The sequence below is a fragment of the Moschus berezovskii genome, chromosome 13 (genome assembly GCF_049115385.1).
Source record: "Moschus berezovskii isolate FMDL1 chromosome 13, NW_MosBer_1.0, whole genome shotgun sequence".
Classification (NCBI taxonomy): domain Eukaryota; kingdom Metazoa; phylum Chordata; class Mammalia; order Artiodactyla; family Moschidae; genus Moschus; species Moschus berezovskii.
The window spans coordinates 39,336,740-39,361,974 of NC_142472.1; the positions used below are offsets into that span (position 1 = coordinate 39,336,740).

General features: G+C 37.9%; 1 protein-coding gene across 4 annotated transcripts in view; it reads right to left on the reverse strand.

The window, feature by feature from the left end:
• Nucleotides 1-25,235, reverse strand: part of PIBF1 (progesterone immunomodulatory binding factor 1) — a 243,657-nt gene that overhangs the window by 190,695 nt on the left and 27,727 nt on the right. For all 4 annotated transcript variants that reach the window (XR_008685998.2, XM_055426452.2, XM_055426450.2 and 1 more), the window contains exons 6-8: nucleotides 5,902-6,035; nucleotides 999-1,107; nucleotides 353-534 (exon numbers count right to left, since the gene is read on the reverse strand). Coding sequence is in view for 3 of the 4 variants with exons in the window: in XM_055426452.2 (XP_055282427.2) it covers nucleotides 353-534; nucleotides 999-1,107; nucleotides 5,902-6,035 (425 nt within the window). In the remaining variant the exon portion in view is untranslated. The remainder of the gene's footprint in view (nucleotides 1-352; nucleotides 535-998; nucleotides 1,108-5,901; nucleotides 6,036-25,235) is intronic.

Consider the following 25,235-nt stretch of genomic DNA (forward strand, 5'->3'; position numbering starts at 1 on the left):
GAGCAACTAACACTAAATATATGAAGGTATATAAATACTTTCTAAAAACACTTAAATAGAGATCTTAGTCATTGGGAGCTAAAAAGATTATATCATAAGAAAAAATAAATAAAAACAGTAACAGTGTATATATCCCTACCTAAAAGAAACAGGCTTTTGGAAAAAAACAAAATGTCTTAAGAAAAAAATTCAGTTGGAATATGAGTATCTTGTGAAGAAACAAAAACAATTATCTTAACATTATCCTATAAACCTTACCAACAAATCACTATTTGTCCCCAAAGCCAGGGGTTCCCCCAAAGAAGATGGTTTGATTTATATCTATCTATATAGAAAATAATGTAAATCTTGCCTGGATGTTACGTATTTTTCATACATCTCTTCTCTAGCCTTTTTGGTTTCTTCAAGTTGAGCTTGAAGTCTTTCAAGACGATCCTCTTCATGGGCACAGCGAACACTAAGCTCCATGTTTTGGCGGTTGAGATATTCTTTATCCTTTTGCAGTAAAGTAACAGTCTGCTGTAAGGTAGCTACCTATACAGAGGCAGGGACAGAGTGTCCAGAGCAATGTCATCTTACTTTTCAAGGCTGACTGAATTATTTATTTCATTTGTGCTTGTGCTCCACACATCAAGAGACTAATTCTTACCATGAAATTTTCCATCCAAACAGAGCTACTAAAAAGTCCCTTCTTTCCAACAACTACATCAAAAAAGAAACAATTTCCCTCTCACAATTCTTGCCCTGGGCTATGTCCACAATCACTGTACAATAAAAAACAAGTGATTCGGGACTTCCCTGGTGGTCCAGTGGTTAAAGAATCCACCCTGCAATGCGGGGATGTAAGGTCAATCCCTGGTCAGGGAATTAAGACTCCACATGCGACGCAACAAAGATCTCACATGACCATGACACAATAAAGATCCTGCGTGCCTCAATGAAGCCAAATAAATAAATATTAAAAACAAACAAACAAACAAGTGACTCTATAAGCTTACCTCTTTTGATAATTCACTTCTTTCTTTAGCTTGAGTTATGTGAGAGGCTTCAAGTATTTCATATTTTCTCCTTAAGTCAGTTGCTTCCTGTTCAAGTGCATCACGCTCACTATAAAATTCAAACACATTTATTTTTATTAAACTAGAACTCAAGTACATATGTAAATTCTACTCTTTTTATAACAAGCATTTTAAAAGGGTTGATTATATTTCAGGAAACTGAACAGAGATACTTCCGTGGTATTTTGTGAACAATAAAGTATCTGCTTTTCAAATTTAGGAGACTCTCTGTTTGATATCTTGCTCAGATAAATATAAACTTATTATCTGCAAAAAATAAATATATAAGGTACACTGACAAAAGTAAACAATAAAACTTTTAAAGGTATACTCTGATGTCTTTTCACTAATCATCTTCAATCTAATCTGGAAGTCAAAACTTCTAAAGAATTTAAACATGGCTCTAGGCTTTCAGTTGTCAGGCTCAAAAGCCCTTCACTCATTACTCAGATTGTGTTGCTGATACATAGGCAGGCATTCTTGCGACTGCTTCATTCACAACTTGTTCATGATTACCCAGAGATTCTAATTTCCATTCTCAGATGAGCTCTTTTCCAACACAGCAAAACTAATAATTGGACCAAACCTACAAACAGGTGTCTTAAAAAATGAGCAGAGAAACAGACTTACTATTTCTTAACTCGTCCTCTATAGTCAGAATCAGTTCCTTTGCCCTTGATTTCAGCCTATCTCCTGGTGTTTCCATAGGGAGAGCTATTAAAAATTGTTTCTCTTTTCATTAGATTTTCAATAACCCATTTAGAAAGATAACTTCTAAGATTTTTTCTGCTTAACCAAATAGTGTATTTATATTCGAGTAAAGCACAAGTAAAAAAATAACAATCACCCATAAACCCACTAACTAAAGATGACTCTCAGTATTAACATTCTGGTTCATGTTAAGTATTTTATGTCTTTACATACAAATGTTTTTATTCTCACAAGGTAATGACTTTCGCTATGATTTTTTAGTGTAAAAACGAAAGAAGGGCATATGCATTTTGCTTCTTAAAATTAAATGTGTTTAACTTATCCATGTATACATTAGGGGCTTCCCAGGTGGCACTAGTGGTAAAGAACCCGCCTGCCAATGCAGGAGACATAAAGAGACGTGGGTTTGATCCCGGGGTCGGGAAGATCTCCTGGAGAAGGAATTGGCAACCCACTCCAGTGTTCTTGCCTGGAGAATCCCATGGACAGAGGAGCCTAGTGGGCTACTGTTCATGGGATTACAGAGAGTTGGACACAACTGAAGTGATTGAGCGAGCAAATATATACATTCAGATCTAATTTAATTATTTTAATTGTTACACAGAATTATATTATAGAAATAAATTATAACCTTTTTTTTTTAATAATCTATTTCCCATGCTGCTGTCAAAAAGCATTTGAATTCTTTCCAATAATGATGCAGCTAATCTCCATATACCTGTTCTCTTTTGTGCATTTGTGAGAATTTATCATGGACATTAAAGTGATTTTTTTCTCCCAGTTTATTTTGTGATCAGACCAATTTTTAAAAATCCATTCTTTCTATTGAGTGAACCAAAGGATTCTCAGCTTAAGCCACCCTTGCTTGGTTGTTTTCCTGTTCCATTTCCAGCACATGATGATGTTATTATATTTTTATTTCTTAGATTCTCATTATAGAAAAAAAATATATATATATATATATAAAGATGATAAAATGAGACACCTCCCCACCCCACTCCCTGCTTTCATCACTCACCATAAAGAATTATCAACTCATGGCTCAGCTACCCATCCTTTCATGGCCACTCTGGATTATTTTGATGTCTATGCTTTTTAGTTTTCCCCTTTCATATTTTACCTATTGTTGCTACAGATTTATAGTGGCAGAAAGTGAAAGTTGCTCAGTCGTGTCTGACTCTTTGTAGCCCCTCAGACAGTACAATCCATGAAATTTTCCAGGCCTGAATACTGGAGTGGGTAGCCTTTCTCTTCTCCAGGAGATCTTTCCAACCCATGGATCAAACCCTGGTCTCCCACATTGCAGGTGGATTTTTCACCAGCTAAGCCACAAGGGAAGCCCTGAGAGATCATCAAAACACCAACTCAAAGTATCATCTTATCATCACAATCTATTTCATTTTGAAATGATTCATTTGAAATCTAGCTTTATTTGAGAACCCAATCATATAGCTGTTATGGATTTCAAGCTCTAATAATCACTACATTTTGATATAACAATACATACAGAGTAACACACACTGCATGTCAGTCGTGCTGGGAGTAGGAGTACCAACATTATAATCTCAAATCCTTGCAAATTTACTTATGGTGTTTTACAGTTTATAAAGCATTCATTCATTTAACAAACACTCACTGAGTGACTACAATGGTTCAAGAATTATTTTAGGTACAAGTAGACACACCAGACCACCTGTCCTGCCTCTTGAGAAACCTGTATGCAGGTCAGGAAGCAACAGTTAGAACTGGACATGGAACAACAGACTGGCTCCAAATAGGAAAAGGAGTACATCAAGGTTGTATATTGTCACCCTGCTTATTTAACTTATATGTAGAGTACATTATGAGGAACACTGGGCTGGAAGAAGCACAAGCTGGAATCAAGATTGCCGGGAGAAATATCAATAACCTCAGATATGCAGATGATACCACCCTTCTGGCAGAGAAGAGGAACTAAAAAGCCTCTTGATGAAAGTGAAAGAGGAGAGTGAAAAGGCTGCCTTGAAGCTCAACGTTAAGAAAACAAAGATCATGGCATCTGGTCCCATCACTTCATGGGAAATAGATGGGGAAACAGTGGAAACAGTGTCAGACTTTATTTTTTGGGGCTCCAAAATCACTGCAGATGCTGATTGCAGCCAGGAAATTAAAAGACACTTACTCCTTGGAAGGAAAGTTATGACCAACCTAGATAGCATATTAAAAAGCAGAGACATTACTTTGCCAACAAAGGTACGTCTAGTCAAGGCTATGGTTTTTCTAGTGGTCATGTATGGATATGAGAGTTGGACTGTGAAGAAAACTGATCACCGAAGAATTGATGCTTTTGAACTGTGGTGCTGGAAAAGACTCTTGAGTCCCTTGGACTGCAAGGAGATGCAACCAGTCCATTCTAAAGGAGATCAGTCCTGGGTGTTCATTGGAGGGACTGATGCTAAAGCTGAAACTGCAATACTTTGGCCACCTCATGCAACGAGTTGACTCACTAGAAAAGACTCTGATGCTGGGAAGGATTGGGGGCGGGAGGAGAAGGGGACGACAGAGAATGAGATGGCTGGATGGCATCACTGACTCGACGGACATGAGTGAGTGAACTCCGGGAGTTGGTGATGGACAGGGAGGCCTGGCGTGCTGTGATTCATGGGATCACAAAGAATCGGACACGACTGAGCAACTGAACTGAACTGAGACACAGCATTGAACAATTAGAATAATCTCTCTATATATATGTGTATATATGCACATGTATACACTTTCATAAAAATTATTCAATCTTCTAAATTTATACAGTGTAGTTATTGTATTAGCACCACCTCACAAATGACAAAACTTCAGCTTAGAATAATTAGAGATTTCCTAAGGGCATATAGCTAAGTAGTGGTACATTAGTCTATTGCAGCAAAAGGAAAATTATATGATTTAGCTATTTAGCATCAACACAATGGGAAACATATCCTCAGAAAGTATCATTTTTTTGAAAGTGTATGTGCCTTTTGTTGAAAAGAAATGGTGGAAAAAACTTTAGATAAAACTACCAAGTACTGAAATTCACTTCACAAAATAAAAATAATCAAGTAAGAGTTCAAAAATATTTATACACATAGGATTTCCCTGGGTTTCTATCACATTTAAAAAGGCAAAAACAACTTCTAAATAAAATAAAAACAACTTATATAAAAATACAATCTAAACTCACCAAGCTGCCAAAATGACACGCTTTTATACAATAAAGAATAAGGTATATGTCAAGAGAATAAGAAGACGTGGCACAGACTGGGAGAAAATATTTGCCAAAGATGTATCTGATAAAGGACTATTATCCAAAATATACAAAGAACTCTTAAAACTCACAGTAAGAAAACAAACAACCCAATTAAAATATAAGCCAAAGACTTTAACAGACACCTCACCAAAATAGATATACAGATGGTGACCAAGTACATGAAAAGATGTTCCATATCACGTGTCATTAGAGAAATGCAAATTAAAGCAATGAGATATGACTACACACCTATTAGAATGTAAAATTCAGAACACTGATAACGAATACTGGCAAGGGTGTAGAGCAACAGGAACTCTTGTTCATTGCTGGTGAAAAAGCAAAATGGTACAGATACTTTGGGGCAGACACTTGGCTGGTTTTCTTACAAAATTAAACATACTCTTGCCATACGAGTATGTTCACACTCTGGTATTTACCCAGGAGTTGAAAATTTATGTCCATATAAAAACTGGCACATGAATTTTTATAGCAGCCTTATTCCTAAGTGCCAAAACTTGGAAGCAACTAAGATGTTCTTCAGCCGGTGAATGGATAAGCAAACTGCGGTATATCTTGACAGTGGAATATTATTCATCATTCGTTGGAATAGTATTATTCAATGAGTTAAATGATCTATCAAACCATGAAGAGATATGGAAGAAACTTAAATATAGTCAAAGAAGCCAATCTGAAAAGGTTCCGTATGGTATAGTTCCAACTATACGACATTTTAGAAAAGAAAAAAATGTGGAAACAGGAAAAAAACAAAGAGATATAAAGCAGCATTAATGATGTTGATGGTAAGAATTCAAGTGACTCTGATGCATGCTAAAAAAGAGAACAAGTAATGGAGACATCTTAACTACTTACCTCTTAACTTTATCATAGTTCTCTTGACGGTAGTCACCTTGCTGTATTAACTGTTTTGTGTCTGCTAATTCTAAGGCCAAACGTTGACATCTAACTTGAAGCTCAGAGTAGTTTCTGCGATCTTCGTCATAAGTCTATAGATCAAAAACAGTAACAAACCATTCAAACTGAACATACTTGACCAAATTCCGTATTGAATTCTTTCATTGAACTGTATCTTTGTAATTTTAAAAATTCCTCAGTTTTTCTATTTAGTAGGCAGAGGCACCAGAGATCAAATTGCCAACATCCGCTGGATCATGGAGAAAGCAAGAGAGTTCCAGAAAAACATCTATTTCTGCTTCATTGACTATGCCAAAGCCTTTGACTGTGTGGATCACAATAAACTGTGGAACATTCTGAAAGAGATGGGAATCCCAGACCACCTGACCTGCCTCTTGAGAAACCTGTATGCAGGTCAGGAAGCAACAGTTAGAACTGGACATGGAACAACAGACCGGTTCCAAGTAGGAAAAGGTGTACGTCAAGGTTGTATATTGTCACCTTGCTTATTTAACTTATATGTAGAGTACATCATGAGGAACGCTGGGCTGGAAGAAGCACAAGCTGGAATCAAGATTGCTGGGAGAAATATCAATAACCTCAGATATGCAGATGACACTACCCTTATGGCAGAAAGTGAAGAGGAACTCAAAAGCCTCTTGAGGAAAGTGAAAGAGGAGAGTGAAAAGGTTGGCTTGAAGCTCAACATTCAGAAAACAAAGATCATGGCATCTGGTCCCATCACTTCATGGGAAATAGATGGAAAAACAGTGGAAACAGTGTCAGACTTTATTTTTTTGGGCTCCAAAATCACTGCAGATGCTGATTGCAGCCATGAAATTAAGAGACGCTTGCTCCTTGGAAGGAAAGTTATGACCAACCTTGATAGTATATTGAAAAGCAGAGACATTACTTTGCCAACCAAGGTCCGTCTAGTCAAGGCTATGGTTTTTCCAGTGGTCATGTATGGATGTGACAGTTGGACTGTGAAGAAAGTTGATCGCCGAAGAATCGATGCTTTTGAACTGTGGTGTTGGAGAAGCCTCTTGAGAGTCCCTTATACTGCAAGGAGATCCAACCTGTCCATTCTAAAGGAGATCAATCCTGGGTGTTCATTGGAGGGACTGATGCTAAAGCTGAAACTGCAATACTTTGGCCACCTCATGCGACGAGTTGACTCACTGGAAAAGACTCTGATGCTGGGAAAGGTTGGGGGCGGGAGGAGAAGGGGACGACGGAGAATGAGATGGCTGGATGCCATCACCGACTCTGTGGACATGAGTTTGAGTGTACTCCGGGAGTTGGTGATGGACAGGGAGGCCTGGCGTGCTGTGATTCATGGGGTCGCGGAGAGTTGGACACGACTGAGCGACTGAACTGAACTGAACTGAATTTTTCCTTACTCAAAGACAGGTAATCTTAAACTCACTGAGTAGTCTATAAGTCCATTTGTTTAAAACTTGAACTCTGTTTTTCATAGAAAAATAGGACAATTATGCTTTGGTGAATAGCATAACACATAAAATGACTACAAATGCTAATGACATTTTCAGCATTTATTGAGTTACTATTAGATGCTAAAGACACAGAAATGAATGAAACACTGCCCCTGTTCTTGAAGAGTTCACAATGACAGGCAAAGAGTCACATGAATATCAAACATTCACAGTGAAAAATAGTTACTGAAAAGATTAACTGCACAGTTTCAGTTGTGGTATTCAGCGAGTTTTGTGGCGCGTGGAACACATTTCTACATTGAGCTTCCTTGTACTCATCACACTAGTAGAAAGGGATTGCAGAGATGTGGAAGAGGAGCAGAAGTACAAACCTTAAGTGCACACTTGGCCCTGCTTCCTACGAGCCTCATTTCTCACCATTTCTCACATTCACACTTCACCTCCAACCCTAATAACGATCTGAGGTTCTCTGAACACACTGCTTCCTCTAACCCGTTCTAACTGCTGAAGAGCCGAATACTATCAATACTCCCTTTAGAGTACTGATCTTAGTGTATTATCAAATTAGTTTTTTCACACCAGAGTGTAAACATCTTAAGGGCAGGGACTTTATCTTGTTCGCCATTGGATCTCCATTACTTTATACAGGAATTGGTATACAGGTCTTGGTATATAAGAATAAAATAAATACAATAAATTAATGAAGAAAAACATGAATATGGAAATGGGGAGGAGAAGCAGGACACAGGGATGGAGTTCCTACTTCTTCTGACCCTTTGAACTCAGCAGATCTTGCAAGCGATCATCAGCTCTACCCCCAGAACCGGTCACGTGAAATACATCCTGTCCCAAGTCATTCTTTTTTAAGGAGCTGACGAGCTCAGTGCGGTCACATGCAGGTCACAGACTGACTCAACAATTTCTAAGTAATTGGTCCTGGGCTAGATACTCTAGATACAAAGATGACTAAGAGAGTGTTTATGTCCCTTTTAAACTATTAGGCCTGACTGTGAAATGTTAGCTCCAAATTTCTATCAGATAGCTATTTGAAAAATGTAATGGTGGAAAAACGATACTGGGTGTGGTCTGCATTGGTAATATACTATACTATTCTGCACTGACGTTCTCCATGAGAATGAAATGTTACTAAGAGGTATCTATTAGCAGTCACAGCTGAGGAAACTTTCTCACCGCCCCCAAAGAATCACCACACACACTATTTCAGATCTATGTCCCAGAAGATGCTGTAGTTTCCTGTTTTTACCTTTCTAAACATTACTAGTCATCTGTTTGGGGGAGAATGTATAGAGTTATGGTTAGGACAGAGATCTCCAGAATTCACCTGCCTAGAACTGAATTAACTACAGCAGCATTTGGAGCGGGTTTACCTCTCAGTACTTCATTGCTCTTATCTACCTCATTGACCCCATGGAGTTGCACTCCACTGACCCCACGGAGTGCAGATTATATCAAGTGACACATGTAAAGCACTTATAAAAATGCCTAACACACAGTAAATGATCATGAACTATACATTAATATCATCGCAATGCTCTTTCTTTGCTTTGGCTACCAGAGAGATTCTAGTCAAATTGATAGCTCAACTGCACAAAGACTGAGACAGAAAGCTTAGGAAGTTAAACATTTGAAGGGTGAGGAAAGGACAGAGTCGAAGGAACCCGAGGGAGTACTCAAAGAAGCAGAGCGTGAGCCTGGGGTGTGTGGCAGGGACAGCCAAAGAAGAAGTGCTTTCAAGAGGCAAGGCTGTCAGGGGTACCAATGACTACTGGGGACAAAACCCACAAACAACAACATTAGGGCTTCAGAAGGCAGACTGCCAGGGGCTGAAGCAAATGTATGTAAGCAAAGGACTCAATATGACCTTTTTGGTGCTATTAATAGTATACCTACATTCTTTCATTTAATACTTAACTCTATGACTGGGCATATTATTAATATTACCCTCATTTCATTTTCATGGTTGAAGAAAGTAGGCTTGGAGGAGATAAGAACCTCAGAGCTCACGAACAGTATGGTGAAGACTCCAACTGAAATCTGTCAAACACCAGCTGCTGCTGCTAAGTCACTTCAGTCGTGTCCAACTCCGTGCGACTCCATAGACTGCAGCTCACCAGGCTCCCCCGTCCCTGGGATTCTCCAGGCAAGAACACTGGAGTGGGTTGCCATTTCCTCCAATGCATGAAAGTGAAAAGTGAAAATGAAGTCGCTCAGTTATGTCCGACTCTTAGTGACCCCATGGACTGCAGCCTTCCAGGCTCCTCCGTCCATGGGATTTTCCAGGCAAGAATACTGGAGTGGGGTGCCATTGCCTTCGGTCAAACACCAGAGCAGTAGGCAATTCTCTCTTCAGTTTAAAAGTAGAGAAAGTAGTTAGACAAGAAAACAGGGATAAATTAAAGGTCCCAAAAATGGGATAAGCTTGAGAATGTCTAAATATGGAGTTGAATGAATAGAAAAAGAGGTACTGATACTGGAGAAAATAGGCATGGTGAGGGTTGGGGGTAAAGCCCCTGAGAAGGCTCCATTTTCTCTGTGAAGACTAGTCTTAGCCCAGCAGGCATGCTCATCAAGGCAGGCTTTGCTCCAGCTGACAAAAGAGTATTAAAAACTTGCATTTGGATGTCTTCGGAGTAGCTCCTATGAATTCCCAGCAAGCCACAGAACCACTTCCTACACTACTGCTTCACAGATTTTATATTCTCTCTTGGTTTCTGGAGGCATATGATTTCCTACTCTTTGAAAGGAAGCCTCTTGCCACCACAAACAAAGAACAAACAAAAAAGAAACAGTACAGATGTAAATAGGTTTGTGGCAAGAAACTGTGGCAGTTCTCATCTGAAGATTTCCATTTTCTCTGTGGGATGAAACACCAACTCATTTTCTGAGAAAGAGAGAGAAGGAAAGCTGAAAGATAGAAATATGAAGTGTTGAATGCCTAAAATAACTGCTGTGAGAAATGAGAAAACTAGAAAAAAAACATGAATTACAGCACAATTGTGTGGGCCCATTCAAAGTCGGTAACAATAAACTTACAGCTGTGTTACTGCCTCTGTGATTTTCTTCAGTAGCGCTCAGGTAGAAGAATCAGGAGTTGAGATTCTGTCAGGCAGTTTCAATAAAAAGACAGGGAGGAAGCAGAGAACACTGACAAGAGAAAGAAAATTTTAAGGCTAAGGCTAAAGATAGTCAAAGCTATGATTTTTCCGGTAGTCACGTACAGATGTGAAAGCTGGACCATAAAGAAGGTTGAGCACCGAAGAATTGATGCTTTTGAACTGCGGTGTTGGAGAAGACTTTTGAGAGTCCCTTGGACTGCAAGGAGATCAAATCAGTCAATCCTAAAAGAAATCAGTCCTGAATATTCATTGGAAGAACCAATGCTGAAGCTTCAACACTTTGGCCACCTGATGTGAAGAGCTGACTCGTTGGAAAAGACCCTGATGCTGGGAAAGATAGAAGGCAGGAGGAGAAGGGGATGACAGAGGAAAAGATGGTTGGATGGCATCACCAACACAATGGACATGGGTCTGAGCAAGTTCCAGGAGATGGTGAAGGACAGGGAAGCCTGGCATGCTGCAGTCCATGCGGTCACAAAGAGATGGACAGGACTGAGCAACTGAATGACAACAATAACAATTGGAAAAGAAGGAGCAAAACAGGATGTTAAACTGACTAAATTCAAAGAAGTAAAAAACGTAATTTTTTCAAACGTAAAAAAGAAAACGAAATTTCCAATCACCAACTCTGTCTAACAGAAAATGTCTAAATAAAAAGTAAACAGGTTTGGTTAATAGCAAGTCTCAGTGTCCTCTTTCAATAAGAAGAAAAAAAAAAAAACTGCACAGGGATATCAAGGACAATCCAAGTCACTGAGAAGATTTCACTGTTTGCAGGTTTTTTTCATATCTAGAATGGAACTGATTTTGATTGCTGAGCTTAATGTCATTTTTTCCATCTCCTAAATTATTCATAATAGGAAATAATACAAGGCTACCACTAGCCTGATTAAAGTAAGTCTGGTATTGTAGCTGCATGTTTCCTGTCTTGTCTATAACCCTCAGTTTTCTGCACATCCACTCTGAAGCTCCTTGAAGCCCTGTCAGATCTCTGGTTACACCCAGGAACCTCACACAGTAGTTACACTGGAAATGCTTGCAGAGTCAACTAATATTGATACATAAAGGGACTATGCAGCACTAGCATTTAAGACAACAAGCTAAAAACGTAGAAAAAGTGACTTTAACAATTAAGGATTAATAAATTGGTTTTCCAACTGAAATGAAAGATTATTATCATCTGCAAAAAACAAAAAAACCTCAGTTGAAACAATGATATCCATGCAATGTATATGAACCCATATTTTCTCAAAGATTTTGAGAAAAGCTGCATGAAAGGAGCTTCCATTTCTTAGTCTGGATGGTGGTTAAATATGTATTCTCTGTGTAAAAAGTCAGTCACAATTTCTTTATTAATTTATTAAAGAAAAATTTTAAAAAGCTTTAAAAAAGTAAAGCAAGAGACTTCAACCAAAAAAACATTAACTGGGGAGAAGTTCTGCAGGGATGCTGGTCTTAGGAAGGGAAAGGGAGACACGCATGTGAGAGTCCCAGGAGAAGGGAAGAGGGCAGAGCCCGATGGAAGAAACATTGTTTTTCACTATTTCTCTGCTGTTCGATATAAAAACAAAAAAAAATTATGTTACACAATGTTTTGGCAAAGTTATCAACTATTAGACCTTTTATATTTAAAATGAGGTCTCTCCTCCACCCAGACTCTTTATTTCCAAACAGCAGCTGAGCAGGACACAATTATAGAATTTCAGAGATGAAAGAAACACAAGATAATCTGTTACTATCTTCTTATTTCCAAGATAAGAACACTAAGGCCTGGAGGGGTTAAGTGTTTTTGTCCTGGATTCCAGATTGAGCAGAGATAGCGCTAGAATTCAGGTTCTTGAATTCATAAATAGTTCATTCCTTTCTTAACTTCAAGTTCCTGATGTTTACAGATTCTATCCGTGGAACCTATAAAACCATTGACTGGAAGTTACTATTATCTACTGCCCAAATCCAGGCTGTTAAAAAAAAAACAATTTTAACTGCAAATTTTGCAGGTTAAAATATGGCACATGCATAATTCATAGTTAATTTTAGACTTCCTTCCTTTAAAATAATTACTACAATTATTCCCTAAAACATATTATAAAAATCATGACAAGATAACACTGAATAAATGTTTTCCACAAAAATAAAAATGTATTCAAAGATTCAATTAAATAGGCATATTTTAAACAATTAGCAGCTGCATAAACCCAAAGGTAATTACTTTAGATACAATTTCTAAGCATCATTTAAACCTTTTGTCTCTCACACCACAGATACTGAGAAAAGAATGGTAATCTACAAGTCAAAATAAATCTTTAATAAATGAAGTGATCTCTTGCCTGGGGAGAGAGAGAGCAGCTAAGAGAAGGAGAAATGGAATATAGCTATTCTGAGAACAGGAGAATTCACTCCTCAGAACTCTTACAAGTTTTACATTGCCTGTAACCTACAGCAAGTAAATATTGAAAAGAACAAGAAACCTAATTAATCTTTGATGGTTAAAGACTGTTCCTTTAAGAAACAACCATCTGTTTGCTGCCAGAGACTACTACTTGTTGTTAAGATCCTCAAAAAATACAATCTTTTTCAAAAAAATGTTGACTTCTTCTTTAAAGTCTTAGGAAAAAATAAAAAGACAAAACTGAAGTATTAAAAGTAAGCTAAAAAGAACATGAAAATTTCAATATATTACATGATAATTTTCAGTATCTTTTCAATAAATGTAAGCTTAAACAAAAGTTTAAGAGAAAAATGTGGGCTTCCAAGGGGGCTCACTGGTAAAGAATCTGCCTGCCAATGCAGGAAACCCAAGATACGTGAATTTGATACCTGGGCTGGGAAGATACCCTGTAGTAGGAGATGGCAAACCACTCCAGTATTCTTGCCTGGAAAATTTCATAAACAGAGGAGCCTGGCAGGCTACAGTCCACGGAGTCACTAAGAACTATTTATATAAATTTTTTGTGCACATTTAAACTGTGGAAGTATTTAAAATAACTATGACAATTTACTGGTAAAGCAAAGGCGACTTTCTTTTGCCATTAATAAGTCACCTGTTGTTGCATCATATCATACATCCTTACTTGCTCAGACATGACTGAGCAACTGATATATATAGTGGAACTATCATACATACTAGTTAGAGAGAAGGAAATTTCATATTTTTGATCTCTTTCTTCCCTCTCTTCTCTTTGACATACCATCTGCATCCTCAGGTAATTCACGTTAAATAAAATGCATCTTTCCCTCTTCTTCTCCATATTCATATACTCATGAAAACAACACAAATGGGAAGATAAGTACCTTGGGTAAATCCTAAAATAACTGATGCTCTAATTCTTTCTTGTCAATGACTGCAGAAAATTCCAGTGTACACTGTACATTGTTTATGTAACTATTTTCTTGTTGTTTTATTGACTAGCATTTATTGTTTCCTGTCCCTCCTTTCCCCTTCCAGCACCTGCTACAGGAAACCTCCTTGTGCACACAGTCTTACATGTTAGTATTTCACCCCATGGGACAAGGTTCGAGCACCACTGGGATTGTTGTGCTGAAGAATGCTTCTTTTTCATTTTAACTCATGTTGCCAGATGTCTTTGCAAAAGACTACAGCAGTTCCCTTTTCCACCAGCAATGTTTGTATCTTTTCTCTTATACCTACATAGATATTAGAGCTTTTCCAATTTTGCCAACCTGAGTTCTCATTGTTATTTTAACTGTATAATATTTCCCAAAATGCTAGTTAGTTTGAGCCCCTGGACATTTGGATCTGCAATTTTTGTGAAATGTCTATTTATAGTCTTTCTCCATTTTTCTATTGGGTTGTCTTTTTCATGTTAATTTCTAAGAGCTTCAAATAGTACTGATACTAACTTTGGATCATCTACATTCCAATTTTTGTACCAAATGTGTCCTTTAGATTTTAAACTTTGCCTGTGGCTTCCTTTTTGCTTTTTTCTTTTAAAGCTTTTTGTTTCTCTGTCTTGACTAATACTACTCCAACCTCTAGAACAACACTGTCCAGTAGAACTTTCTGCAATGATGACAATGTTCCACATCTGTACCATTCAATAGGCTAGTCACTAACCACCTGTGGCTAGTAAAACCAAGAACATGAATTTTAATTAAATAGCCCCAAGTGGCCGTGACCACTATGTTGGACAATTCAGTCCAAAACTTAGCTACTCATAGTTCAATCCATGAAGGGGCACAGGCTGGGAGGCATCCTAACAATGAACAGTCTCAGGCCCCGACCCAGAACTACTCTGTCAGTTTTCATTTTAACAGGATCCCCAGGTGACTTGTATTTACATTAGAGTTTGAGAAGTACTGCTAATAATCATATAAATTAGGAATTTTCAAGACTTTTCTGTACCCTGGAACCCACTGGCAATCTGGTGAGACTTGTGAACCCTTTCAGAGACTAAAGTTTCTAAAATCAAAAATTAAAATAATGCAGAATTACAAAGGAAACAAATTATAGCTGACCCTCGAATAACACAGGTTTGAACTGTGCAGGTCCACTTACACTATGATATTTTTCAATAATAAATACTACAGTATTACATGATCTGTGGTTGGTTGAATCCACAAACACAGAATTGCTGGTAGGGAGGGCTGACTAGAAGGTCTATACAGATTTTCCACTGTGCAGAGGGTCAGCACCCCATGTCATTCAAGTATTAGTTGCATACTGCAGTAAAACTACTGAAATATTTTTTTAAGTTATACATGTTCTTTTAAAAAACTGAGTCTTTTTATTGTCATTTTTAAAAAAGATGTATTTTTTGGCCATGCTGGATCTTTGTTGCTGCACTTAGGCGTTCCCTAGTTGCAGTGAGCAGGAGGTAATGTTCACTGTGGTGTATGGGCTTCTCTTGCTGCAGAGCACCAAGGATAAAGCTGTTGCAGCTCACAACCTCTAGAGTGTGGGGTCAGCTGCTGTACCTCCCAGGATGAGCTGCTCTGTGGCACTTAGGCTCTTAATCAAACCAGAGTTCCTTGTATTGCAAGGCAGATTCTTCACTACTGGATCACTGGGGAAGCCCGACATATGACCTTTTTTTTATTACCACATTAAAGATAAGATCTAGTGAGGAGTCTAACAACTACATTAGGGTTGGAATAGTGATGAGCCTAATCTCTAAAGACATTTGTGGTAACTACACTGTGATAGGAAAATACCTGAATTCTAATGCTGACAGAGCTCCAGGCAGTGACAAACCTACTGTGGCATTTATGTTTATAACTGAAGCTCTAAATTTCGGTGAGAAGTGAAAATAATATTTTTCCCATTCCACCTAGAGGCACGTGGACCCTGAGTTAAGAACTGGCATGACTGTTGAAGTAATGGCCTAGGTTTCCTTCTAAAAATTTTAATCCATCTAGAATTAATACATGCATATGGTATAAAACGTGACGATCAACTTTTTTTTTAACAGATGAGTATCATCCACTTGTGCTAGGACCCTTATACTAAAAAAAACATTCTTTCTCAACTGAATTGAACTATGGCTATTGTGGTAAATCAGTTCAGTTCAGTCACTCAGTCGTGTTTGATTCTTTGCGACCCCATGGACTGCAGCACGCTAGGCTTCCCTGTCCATCACCAACTCCCGGTGCTTACTCAAACTCATGTTCATCAAGTCAGTGATGCTATCCAACCATCTCATTCTGTCCTCCCCTTCTCCTCCTGCCCTCAATCTTTCCCAGCATCAGGGTCTTTTCAAATGAGTCAGCTCTTCGCATCAGGTGGCCAAAGTATTGGAGTTTCAGCTTCAGCATCAGTCCTTCCAGTGAACAGCCAGGACAGATCTCCTTAGGATGTACTGGTTGGATCTCCCTGCTGTCCAAGGGACTCTTAAGAGTCTTCTCCAACACCACAGTTCAAAAGCATCAATTCTTTGGCACTCAGCTTTCTTTACAGTACAACTCTCACATCCACACATGACTATTGGAAAAACCGTAGCTGTGACTAGACAGACATTTGTTGGCAAATATTGTAGTAAATAATTAGATCTATTTCTATATTTTGTTCTACTGATATTTGCTTCTATGTCAATATTACATTTTGTTTTGAAGTATAAAGTGGGATCCTGGTAGGAGCAACATCTCAACGTCCCCTTCCTTTCACATTTTTTCCACCACATTTTTCTTGGCAATTCCAGAACACTTAGTTTTTCATATAAGCTAAAATCATTTATCCAAGCCCAATCCTTGGGCAGAATTAACTGTATTCCACCAAAAAAATCAAACACAGAAAATCAGAAAATTCTTGGGATACAGAATAACTGAATTTAATTAATGAATTAATATGGAAAAAATGCAACTTTTATGACTTTTTCTCCTAAGACATGGTGCTTCCAGGTTCAACAATACAATTTAATAGTCCTCTTCATATAAGCCTACTACCTGCATCATGAATTAATTATTTTCCCTCAAGTCCATCTCTACCAGTTATCTCTCTAAACCTAAAGAAATGCTATTGATTACTTATACATTTCTGCATTAAATTTAGGTGGTTTCTAATATTAAAAAAAATTTAATCTCCTTTCAAAATTTTACATGGATAGTTTTTCCTTCTTAGTGCATCTACTAGGGCCCTCCAAGACCACGTTAGATAATAATAAGCAACCCAAGTCTGTCTAGTTACTGATTTTTACAGAAAAAGTTCTATTGTTTTGCCATTTAGGATAAAGTATTTTGCTAACATTTTTTAAAAGTAAATACTTAGTCTCCTTATTAGGAATGTTCACTGAATTTTATCATCTTTTCATCTTTTCTCATTTAATGATACAATTAAATGGTTATTCTTCTTTAACTTGCTGATGCAATGGTTTATCCTTTCTGTCCTAAAATATACTGTATTAGACATAAAGCACTATTCTTTTGATAAAATGCTAAATTCATTTTTGAACATTTAGAATTTCTGCAACTTTAGTAGTACGTAAAAGTGGCTGATGGATTTGTTTTGTACCATCTTTCTCAGAGCTTTCCATCTTTTTCAGTACTAGTTTGGTATAGTTTAATTATGGGCCTCCCGGCTAACAGAATGGTAAAGAATCTGTCTGCCAGTGCAGGGGATGTGAGTTCGATCCCTGGGTAGGGAAGATCCCCTAGAGAAGTAAATGGCAACCCACTCCATTACTCTTGCCTGGGAAATCCTATGGATAGAGGAGCCTGGCAGGCTGTAGTCCGTGGGGTTGCAAACAGTCAGACACAACTTAGTGACTAAACAACAAATGTTGGAATCAGCTATCCTTATAGAAATCAACTGACCCTATCAGGACAATATATTTATGAGCCTGGAGCGTGCTCCCTAAGTCACTTTAGTCGTGTCCATCTCTTCATGATCCTATAGACTATGGCCTGTCAGGCTTCTCTGTCCATAGGATTCTCAGGCAAGAATACTGGAGTGGGTTGCCAAGCCTTTCTCCAGGGGTTCTTCCTGACCCAGGGATTGAACCCGCATCTTTTATGTCTCCTGCACTGGCAGGCAGGTTCTTTACTGCCAGTGCCACCTGGGAAGTCCGGCGAATCTAGTTAACTTTATCAATAATATACCTTTACTTATTGTTTCCCTTGGACAGCAAGGAGATCAAACCAGTCAATTCTAAAGGAAATCAACCCTGAATATTCATCAGAAAGACAGATGCTGAAGCTGAAGCTACAACTTTGGCTACCTGATGCAAAGAGCCGACTCACTGGAAAAGTCCCTGATGCTTGGAAAGACTGAGGGCAGGAGGAGAAGGGAACAACAGAGGATGAGATGGTTGGATGGCATCAGTGACTCAATGAACATGAGTTTGAGCAAACTCAGGGAGATGGTGAAGGAAGGGGAAGCCTGGCGTACTACAATCCATGGGGTCGCAAAGCATCAGACACGACTAGTGACTGAAGAATTCACTGTGTAACACCTCTGTGGTAATTCTTCTATTCAAGTTCTCCACTTCTACTTGTTGTGGTAATCTACATTTTGTTGGGACATTTCTTTCAGTTTTTAAGATTGTCACCACAGAGCATCATGCAATATTAATTAACGTCCAATAATTCCAAACTCCTTATTTTTACTGTTCTTTTTTCTTTCTAAAGTTGACTACTATATGCTTTTATTTTTCATCCTTCTCTTTAATTATAAAGGTAATTTAAGGCTACAGATTTTCCGCTGGCACAGCTTTAAATGTGTCTAAAAGATTTTGATGTAAAATGTTCTTGTTTTCATTGTTTTATTTTTACTTACTCTATGATCTAAAAAGTGTTTCTCCTGTTTATTACTTTTGACCTAAAAAAATGTTCCAGTCCCCTTTAAATGACCACTACTAAATTAAGATAAAAATAGGAACTATTAAATCTGTCCTTAAAATTTAAATCTTTTACTATGTGGTCAAGTATATACAATATACATGATAGTTTTGTAAACTTTTCATTGAATTTAATTAATTAATTTATTTACTGGCCACCCTGTGTAGCTTATGGGATCTTAGTCCCCTAGAAGGAATTAAACCCTAAGCACTGGACAGCCAGGGAATTCCCTTCATTGACATTAAAAAAAAAAAAAAAAAAAAAATCCCCTGGCCAAGGAATTTTAAACTCTATTATAACAACTAAATCAAAATTATTGATTTCCTCATTTCTTCTAGCCCTGACTCATTTTTATGTCTATAAGATATATTCAATTCAGAAGGAAGTGCATTATAAACCTTCCTATCATTATTACACTTTATGAATTTCTCCTTGTTTTTCTAAAACCCTTTTAATTATGTTTCTTGATTGCTGTTGTTGTTTAGTTGCTAAGTCTGACTCCATGAACTGCAGTACGCCAGGCTTTCTTGTCCTTCACTATCCCACAGGATTTGCTCAAACTCATGTCCATTGAGTCAATGATGCCATCCAACCATCTCATCCTCTGATACACAGAAGTTTATGGCCAAAGTACTGGATCTTTAGCATCAGCATTAGTCCTTCCAATGAATATTCAGGGGTGATTTCCTTCAGGATTGACTGGTTTGATCTGCTTGCTGTCCAAGGGACTCTCAAGAGTCTTCTCCAGCAACACAGTTCAGAAGCATCAATTCTTTGGTGCTAACCTTCTTTATGGTCCAGTTCTCACATCTATACATGACTACCAGAAAAACTATAGCCTTGACTATACAGACCTCTGTCGGCAAAGGGATGTCTCTGCTCTTTAATATCTTGTCTAGGTTTGCCATAGCTTTCCTTCCAAGGGGCAAGCGTCTTTTAATTTCATGGCTGCAGTCACTGTCCACAGTGATTTTGGAGCCCAAGAAAATAAAATCTGTCACTGCTTCCACTTTTTCCCCTTCTATTTGCCCTGAAATGAGGGGACTGGATGCCATGATCTCAGTTTTTTGAATGCTGAGTTTTAAGCCAGCTTTTTCACTCTCCTCTTTCAACCCTCATCAAGAGCCTCTTCAGGTTCTCTTTACTTTCTGCCATTAAGTGGTATTATCTTCATATTTGAAGTTGTTGATATTTATTCCAGCAATCTTGATTCCAGTTTGTGAGTCATCCAGCCTGGCATTTCTCATGACATATCCTGTATATAAGTTAAACAAGCAGGATGACAATACTCAGGCTTATTGTACTCCTTTCCCAATTCTGAACCAGTCCATTGTTCCATATTCCATTCTGATTGCTGCTTCTTGACCTACATACAGGTTTCTTAGAAGACAGGTAAGGTGGTCTGCTATCTCTTTAAGAATTTTCCACAATTTGTTATGATCTACACAGTTAAACAGTGGAAACTGGCTGATTTTATTTTTCTGGGCTCCAAAATCACTGCAGATGGTGAGGTGACTGCAGCCATGAAATTAAAAGATGCTTACTCCTTGGAAGGAAAATTATGACCAACCTAGACAGCATATTAAAAAGGAGAGACATTACTTTTCCAACAAAGGTCCGTCTAGTCAAGGCTATGGTTTTTCCAGTAGTCACATATGGATGTGAGAGTTGGACTGTAAAGAAAGCTGAGCGCCGAAGAATTGATGCTTTTGAACGATGGTGTTGGAGAAGACTCTTGAGAGTCCCTTGGACAGCAAGGAGATCCAACCAGTCCATTCTAAATGAGATCAGTCCTGGGTGTTAACTGGAAGGAGTGATGTTGAAGCTGAAACTCCAATACTTTGGCCACCTGATGCAAAGAGCTGACTCATTTGAAAAGACCCTGATGCTGGGAAAGATTGAAGGTGGGAGGAGAAGGGGACAACCGAGGATGAAATGGCTGGATGGCATCACTGACTCAATGGACATGGGTTTAGGTGGACTCTGGGAGTTGGTGATAGACAGGGAGGCCTGGCGTGCTGCAGTTCATGGGGTCGCAAAGAGTCAGACACAACTGAGCGACTGAACTGAACTGAACAGAACACAGTTAAAGGCTTTAATGTAGTCAATGAAGGAGAACTAGATGTAACTCTTTAAAAATCTGTTTCCTCTCAGAGCTACGTACAAAACAATCAGATGAAGGAGGCCTCTCCCTGATGACATCCTATTTTAAATTGCTTTCATTAAAAGCAATAGCTTTAAATAGCTATTCATAAATAGCTTTTCCATGAACTTTTCCCCTCTCATGAACTTTTGTCTGTAAGTCATTTATATTACTTGTAAAAAAAAAAATAACAGGTTTATAAACAAGCAACAACTTTTAGATGCACAGGTAAGAGATGAGCTTTAGAAACTCCAAGTAGTAATACTACAGCGAATTAGATTCTGGGGTGTTATAAGTACATTAAAAATATTAATTGTGTTGAAAGATAATGGCAGTAATAATACATAAAAAATTTAAATGTAATTAAGAATGTAAAGTGTTTTCGTAACTCAGTAAGTAAACAACAACAAAAGAGACTTGTGTTCACAGTCCATGAACCTGCCACAATAAAATCCTAGGCTGTTTATTAAAATTGAGATTCTTAGCTTCATCTCAAACCAAAATCAGAACTTATCAAAGTATCTAGGAATCTAAGTCTTAGGCAGCGCTTTTTCAACTTAAATGTAATAGAGAGAGGCAAAACTGTTTACCAATGAATTTGTCAGATACTCTAAAATAATTATAACTGATGAGTATCATCATAGCATGTATCTAACAAAGGAATTTTAAATTCATTGTTGGGCAGGATAAAAAAGAAACTTCAGAAAACAAACAGTTAAAATAATCCCTGAAATGAAAAAAAACCTGAATAACAAGTATGTATCATTAATGAAATACTTCATTTTCATTCAAATAAAGACAGGATTATTCACTTATGAATACTTAAATGAGCCTCAAGGTAATCTTGCAGAAGTTTTCTCAACAAATGTAACTATGTTTCCTAAACAAGGAAGTTCTCTTGAACAAAACACTTTTGCTTCCTAGTTACCAAAGTTCTCATAAGAGAAAAACATTTCATCATTTCCTTATGAAATTTTGGGCTTCCCTGGTGGTTCAGTGGTAAAGAATCTGCCTGCCAATGCAGGAGATGTGGGTTCAATCCCTGGTCTGGGAAGATCCCCTGGAGAAGGAAATGGAAACCCACTCCAGTATTCTTGCCTGGGAAATCCCATGGACAGAGGAGCCTGGAGGGCTATGGTCCATGGGATAGCTAGAGATTCAGACACAACTTTGGGACTAAACAACAACATGAAACTTAATGTCATTGCGCACAGACTCATTAATGCCTTATTAGTATTAATATTTATTTCTTTTGAAATGAAAAAAGCATGCTGAAAATAACTCTACAATAGCATAACAGCTGCAAATAGCTTAACTACATGCACTGGACCAGAATTCTGACCTGTTACAAAGAGATTTCATAAATAGAAAATAAAAGTACAGCACTTATGAAAACACTGAATACTATATACAAGTTCAGGTACATAACAGCTCAAAATATGCTATAATTAGACTATGTTTCTGACACAGACTCTAAACTTGAAGTAAAAGATGAGCCTTATTTTCCAGTGTTAGTATCTACAATAGATATTATTTCCAAATAACTAAAGATGTAGAAAAAATTAATAACAGAAAATTCTAGAAATCTACTAAAATTGGTGACTTCTTTTTTAAAGGTCAAAAAATCACCTTCTATTATGTTTCTAAATCAGTTTTTCACCTCATATCTGCCATGAAGTAGCAGAACATATGAATAAAAGCATAACTAACCGTGTTGGGGCTTTAACATCTCTGAATGTGTCTGTTAGGTATCATTATATCAGGGTTAATAACTGAGACACCTTTGATCTGGCATATTATGCCAGAAAAGTTTGTTTCTTAAAATTCTATCTCCCAGTTATAGATCAACTGAATTTTATTAGGAAGACATAGTATTTGACTGGTTTAAGGAAACATATGAAATAAGAAATATAAAGGAAAATAAGGTAACACAGTAAAGCTTTGGTAATGACAGTATTTTTGAGTAGCCCAAAACTGATTACAGAAATCAATGGATATATGCTGCCACCATGTGGTAAAGAAAATTAAGATCATTTTGGAAAAGACAAACTTAATCCCACAGTCTTAGTAAAGTGGAAAGTTTGTTTCCCTAACTCCCAGTTACAAAACTCAGAGACATAACTAACAAATATCTTAGTTTCTTTTAGTACACATGGGACTGTCATGATCCTGTCATTTTTGAGGCATTTATATCTGTCGAATGTTGCCTCCTCTTTTAAGTGTCTATTAATTTACTACTTGTTCTATGTTCTATTTTTTAAAGGTCAAAAAAATCACATTCTACTACATCAGTTTTTCATCTCATATCGGTGGGTTTTTCCAGCAGTCATGTATGGATGTGAGAGTTTCTTTATAGAAAGCTGAGTGCTGAAGAACTGATGCTTTTGAACTGCAGTGTTGGAGAAGCCTCTTGAGGGTCCCTTGGACTGCAAGGAGATCCAACCAGTGAATCTTAGAGGAGATCAGTCCTGAATATTCACTGGCAAGACTGATGCTGAAGCTGAAACTCCAATACTTTGGCCACCTGATGTGAAGAACTGACTCACTAGAAAAGACCCTGATGCTGCGAAAGACTGAAGGCAGGAGGAGAAGGGGACGACAGAGGATGAGATGGTTGGATGGCATCACCAGTTCAATGGACATGAGCTTGAGTAAGCTCTGGGAGTTGGTGATGGACAGGGAAGCCTGGCCTGCTGCAGTCCATGGAGTCACAAAGAGTCAGACATGACTGAGTGACTGAACTGAACTGTTCTATGAAATAATACTACCTTCTTGCATTTGTCCTGAGTTTATCCTCTTGCAAATCAATCCTCACCTTATGTGATTTCATGATTTTGTTATGTCTATGAACTTCAATTACATTTTCCCCAGCTGTTGGGATTCATTTGACCCATCTTAATCTCTGTATGTCCTCAGATAGTAAATTCGGTTGCCCAAATACCAGATTTTAGTTTCTAAACTCTGAACTTTATAGCTATATAGGAATTTAATAATTATTAATAAATAAGATGTACAAAGTCACAATGTCCAAAACTGTACATTTTGTTCAAGGTCTAGTGATGCATTTTAATATTTCCCCTAATAATGCCCATGAAAAACCTAGACAGCATATTAAAAAGCAAAGACACTTTGTCAAGAAAAGTCTTTATAGTCAAAGCTATGGTTTTTCCAGTAGTCATGTACAGATGTGAGAGCTGGACTATAAAGAAGGCTAAGTGCCAAAGAATTGATGCTTTCGAATTGTGGTGCTTGAGAGTCCTTTGGACTGTAAGGAAATCAAACTAGTCAATCCTAAAGGAGATCAACCCTGAATATTCATTGGTAAGGACTGATACTGAGGCTGGAGCTCTAGTACTTCGACCACCTGATGCAAAGAGCTGTCTCACTGTGAAAGACCTGATGCTGGGAAAGATTGCAAAAGGAGAAGAGGGCGGCAGATAAGATGGTTAGACAGCATCACAGACTCAATGGATGTGAATGTGAGCAAACTCTGGGAGACAGTGAAGGACAGGGAAGCCTGGTGTGCTGCAGTCCATGGGGTCACAAAGAGCTGGACACTACTTAGCGACGGAACAACAAATAATGCCTCCTGAGTCATCACCCATGTCAGTACAAAGTTAAAAATGTTGAGAGAAAGACTCTCTAACAAAGCCAAGGTTCTTTTTAGAGAAAACAGTGGATTTCAAAGCCAAATATTTCATATGCACAGAAGGTATTTTCTTTTTCTTCACTTGTGTTTCAGACAAAATTATAAGGTGGTTCCATTTCTGGTGATGAATCTGTAAGTTCCCATCTGACCAACCCTACTGGCAATATGATCTCAAATTCTGGTAAAATATAAAACAACCACCTGAATACACAAGAAAGTGACCCAAATCAGGAAGATTCTGGAGGGGTATAATCTACAAGAGGAAGAATGGAACAGCACTGGGTGAATTTCCTGGTGTCTCCTTTAAAAAAAAAAGCCTTTTAGCTGGAAGGCAGAGCTACCAAGTGCCAAGTTAGATGACAAATGTATAAGAGAAAATCCTTCATCTTTCTAGCTTGAAGAACCAGAAAACACAGTATAGACAACTCAGATGCTCTAAAGTGAGGAGGGAATTCTAGAGACAGAGAAGGGGAACTCTATTCTGTGGATAATCTCCGCCAAATATCTGGCTGACCTCTGAACAACATATATGTAGGACAGACCCAAGCAGTCCTACTAAGGCAAAAAAAAAAAAAAAACTCAACTGAAATTTCAGGTGCTGCCCAAGAGACAGAGTA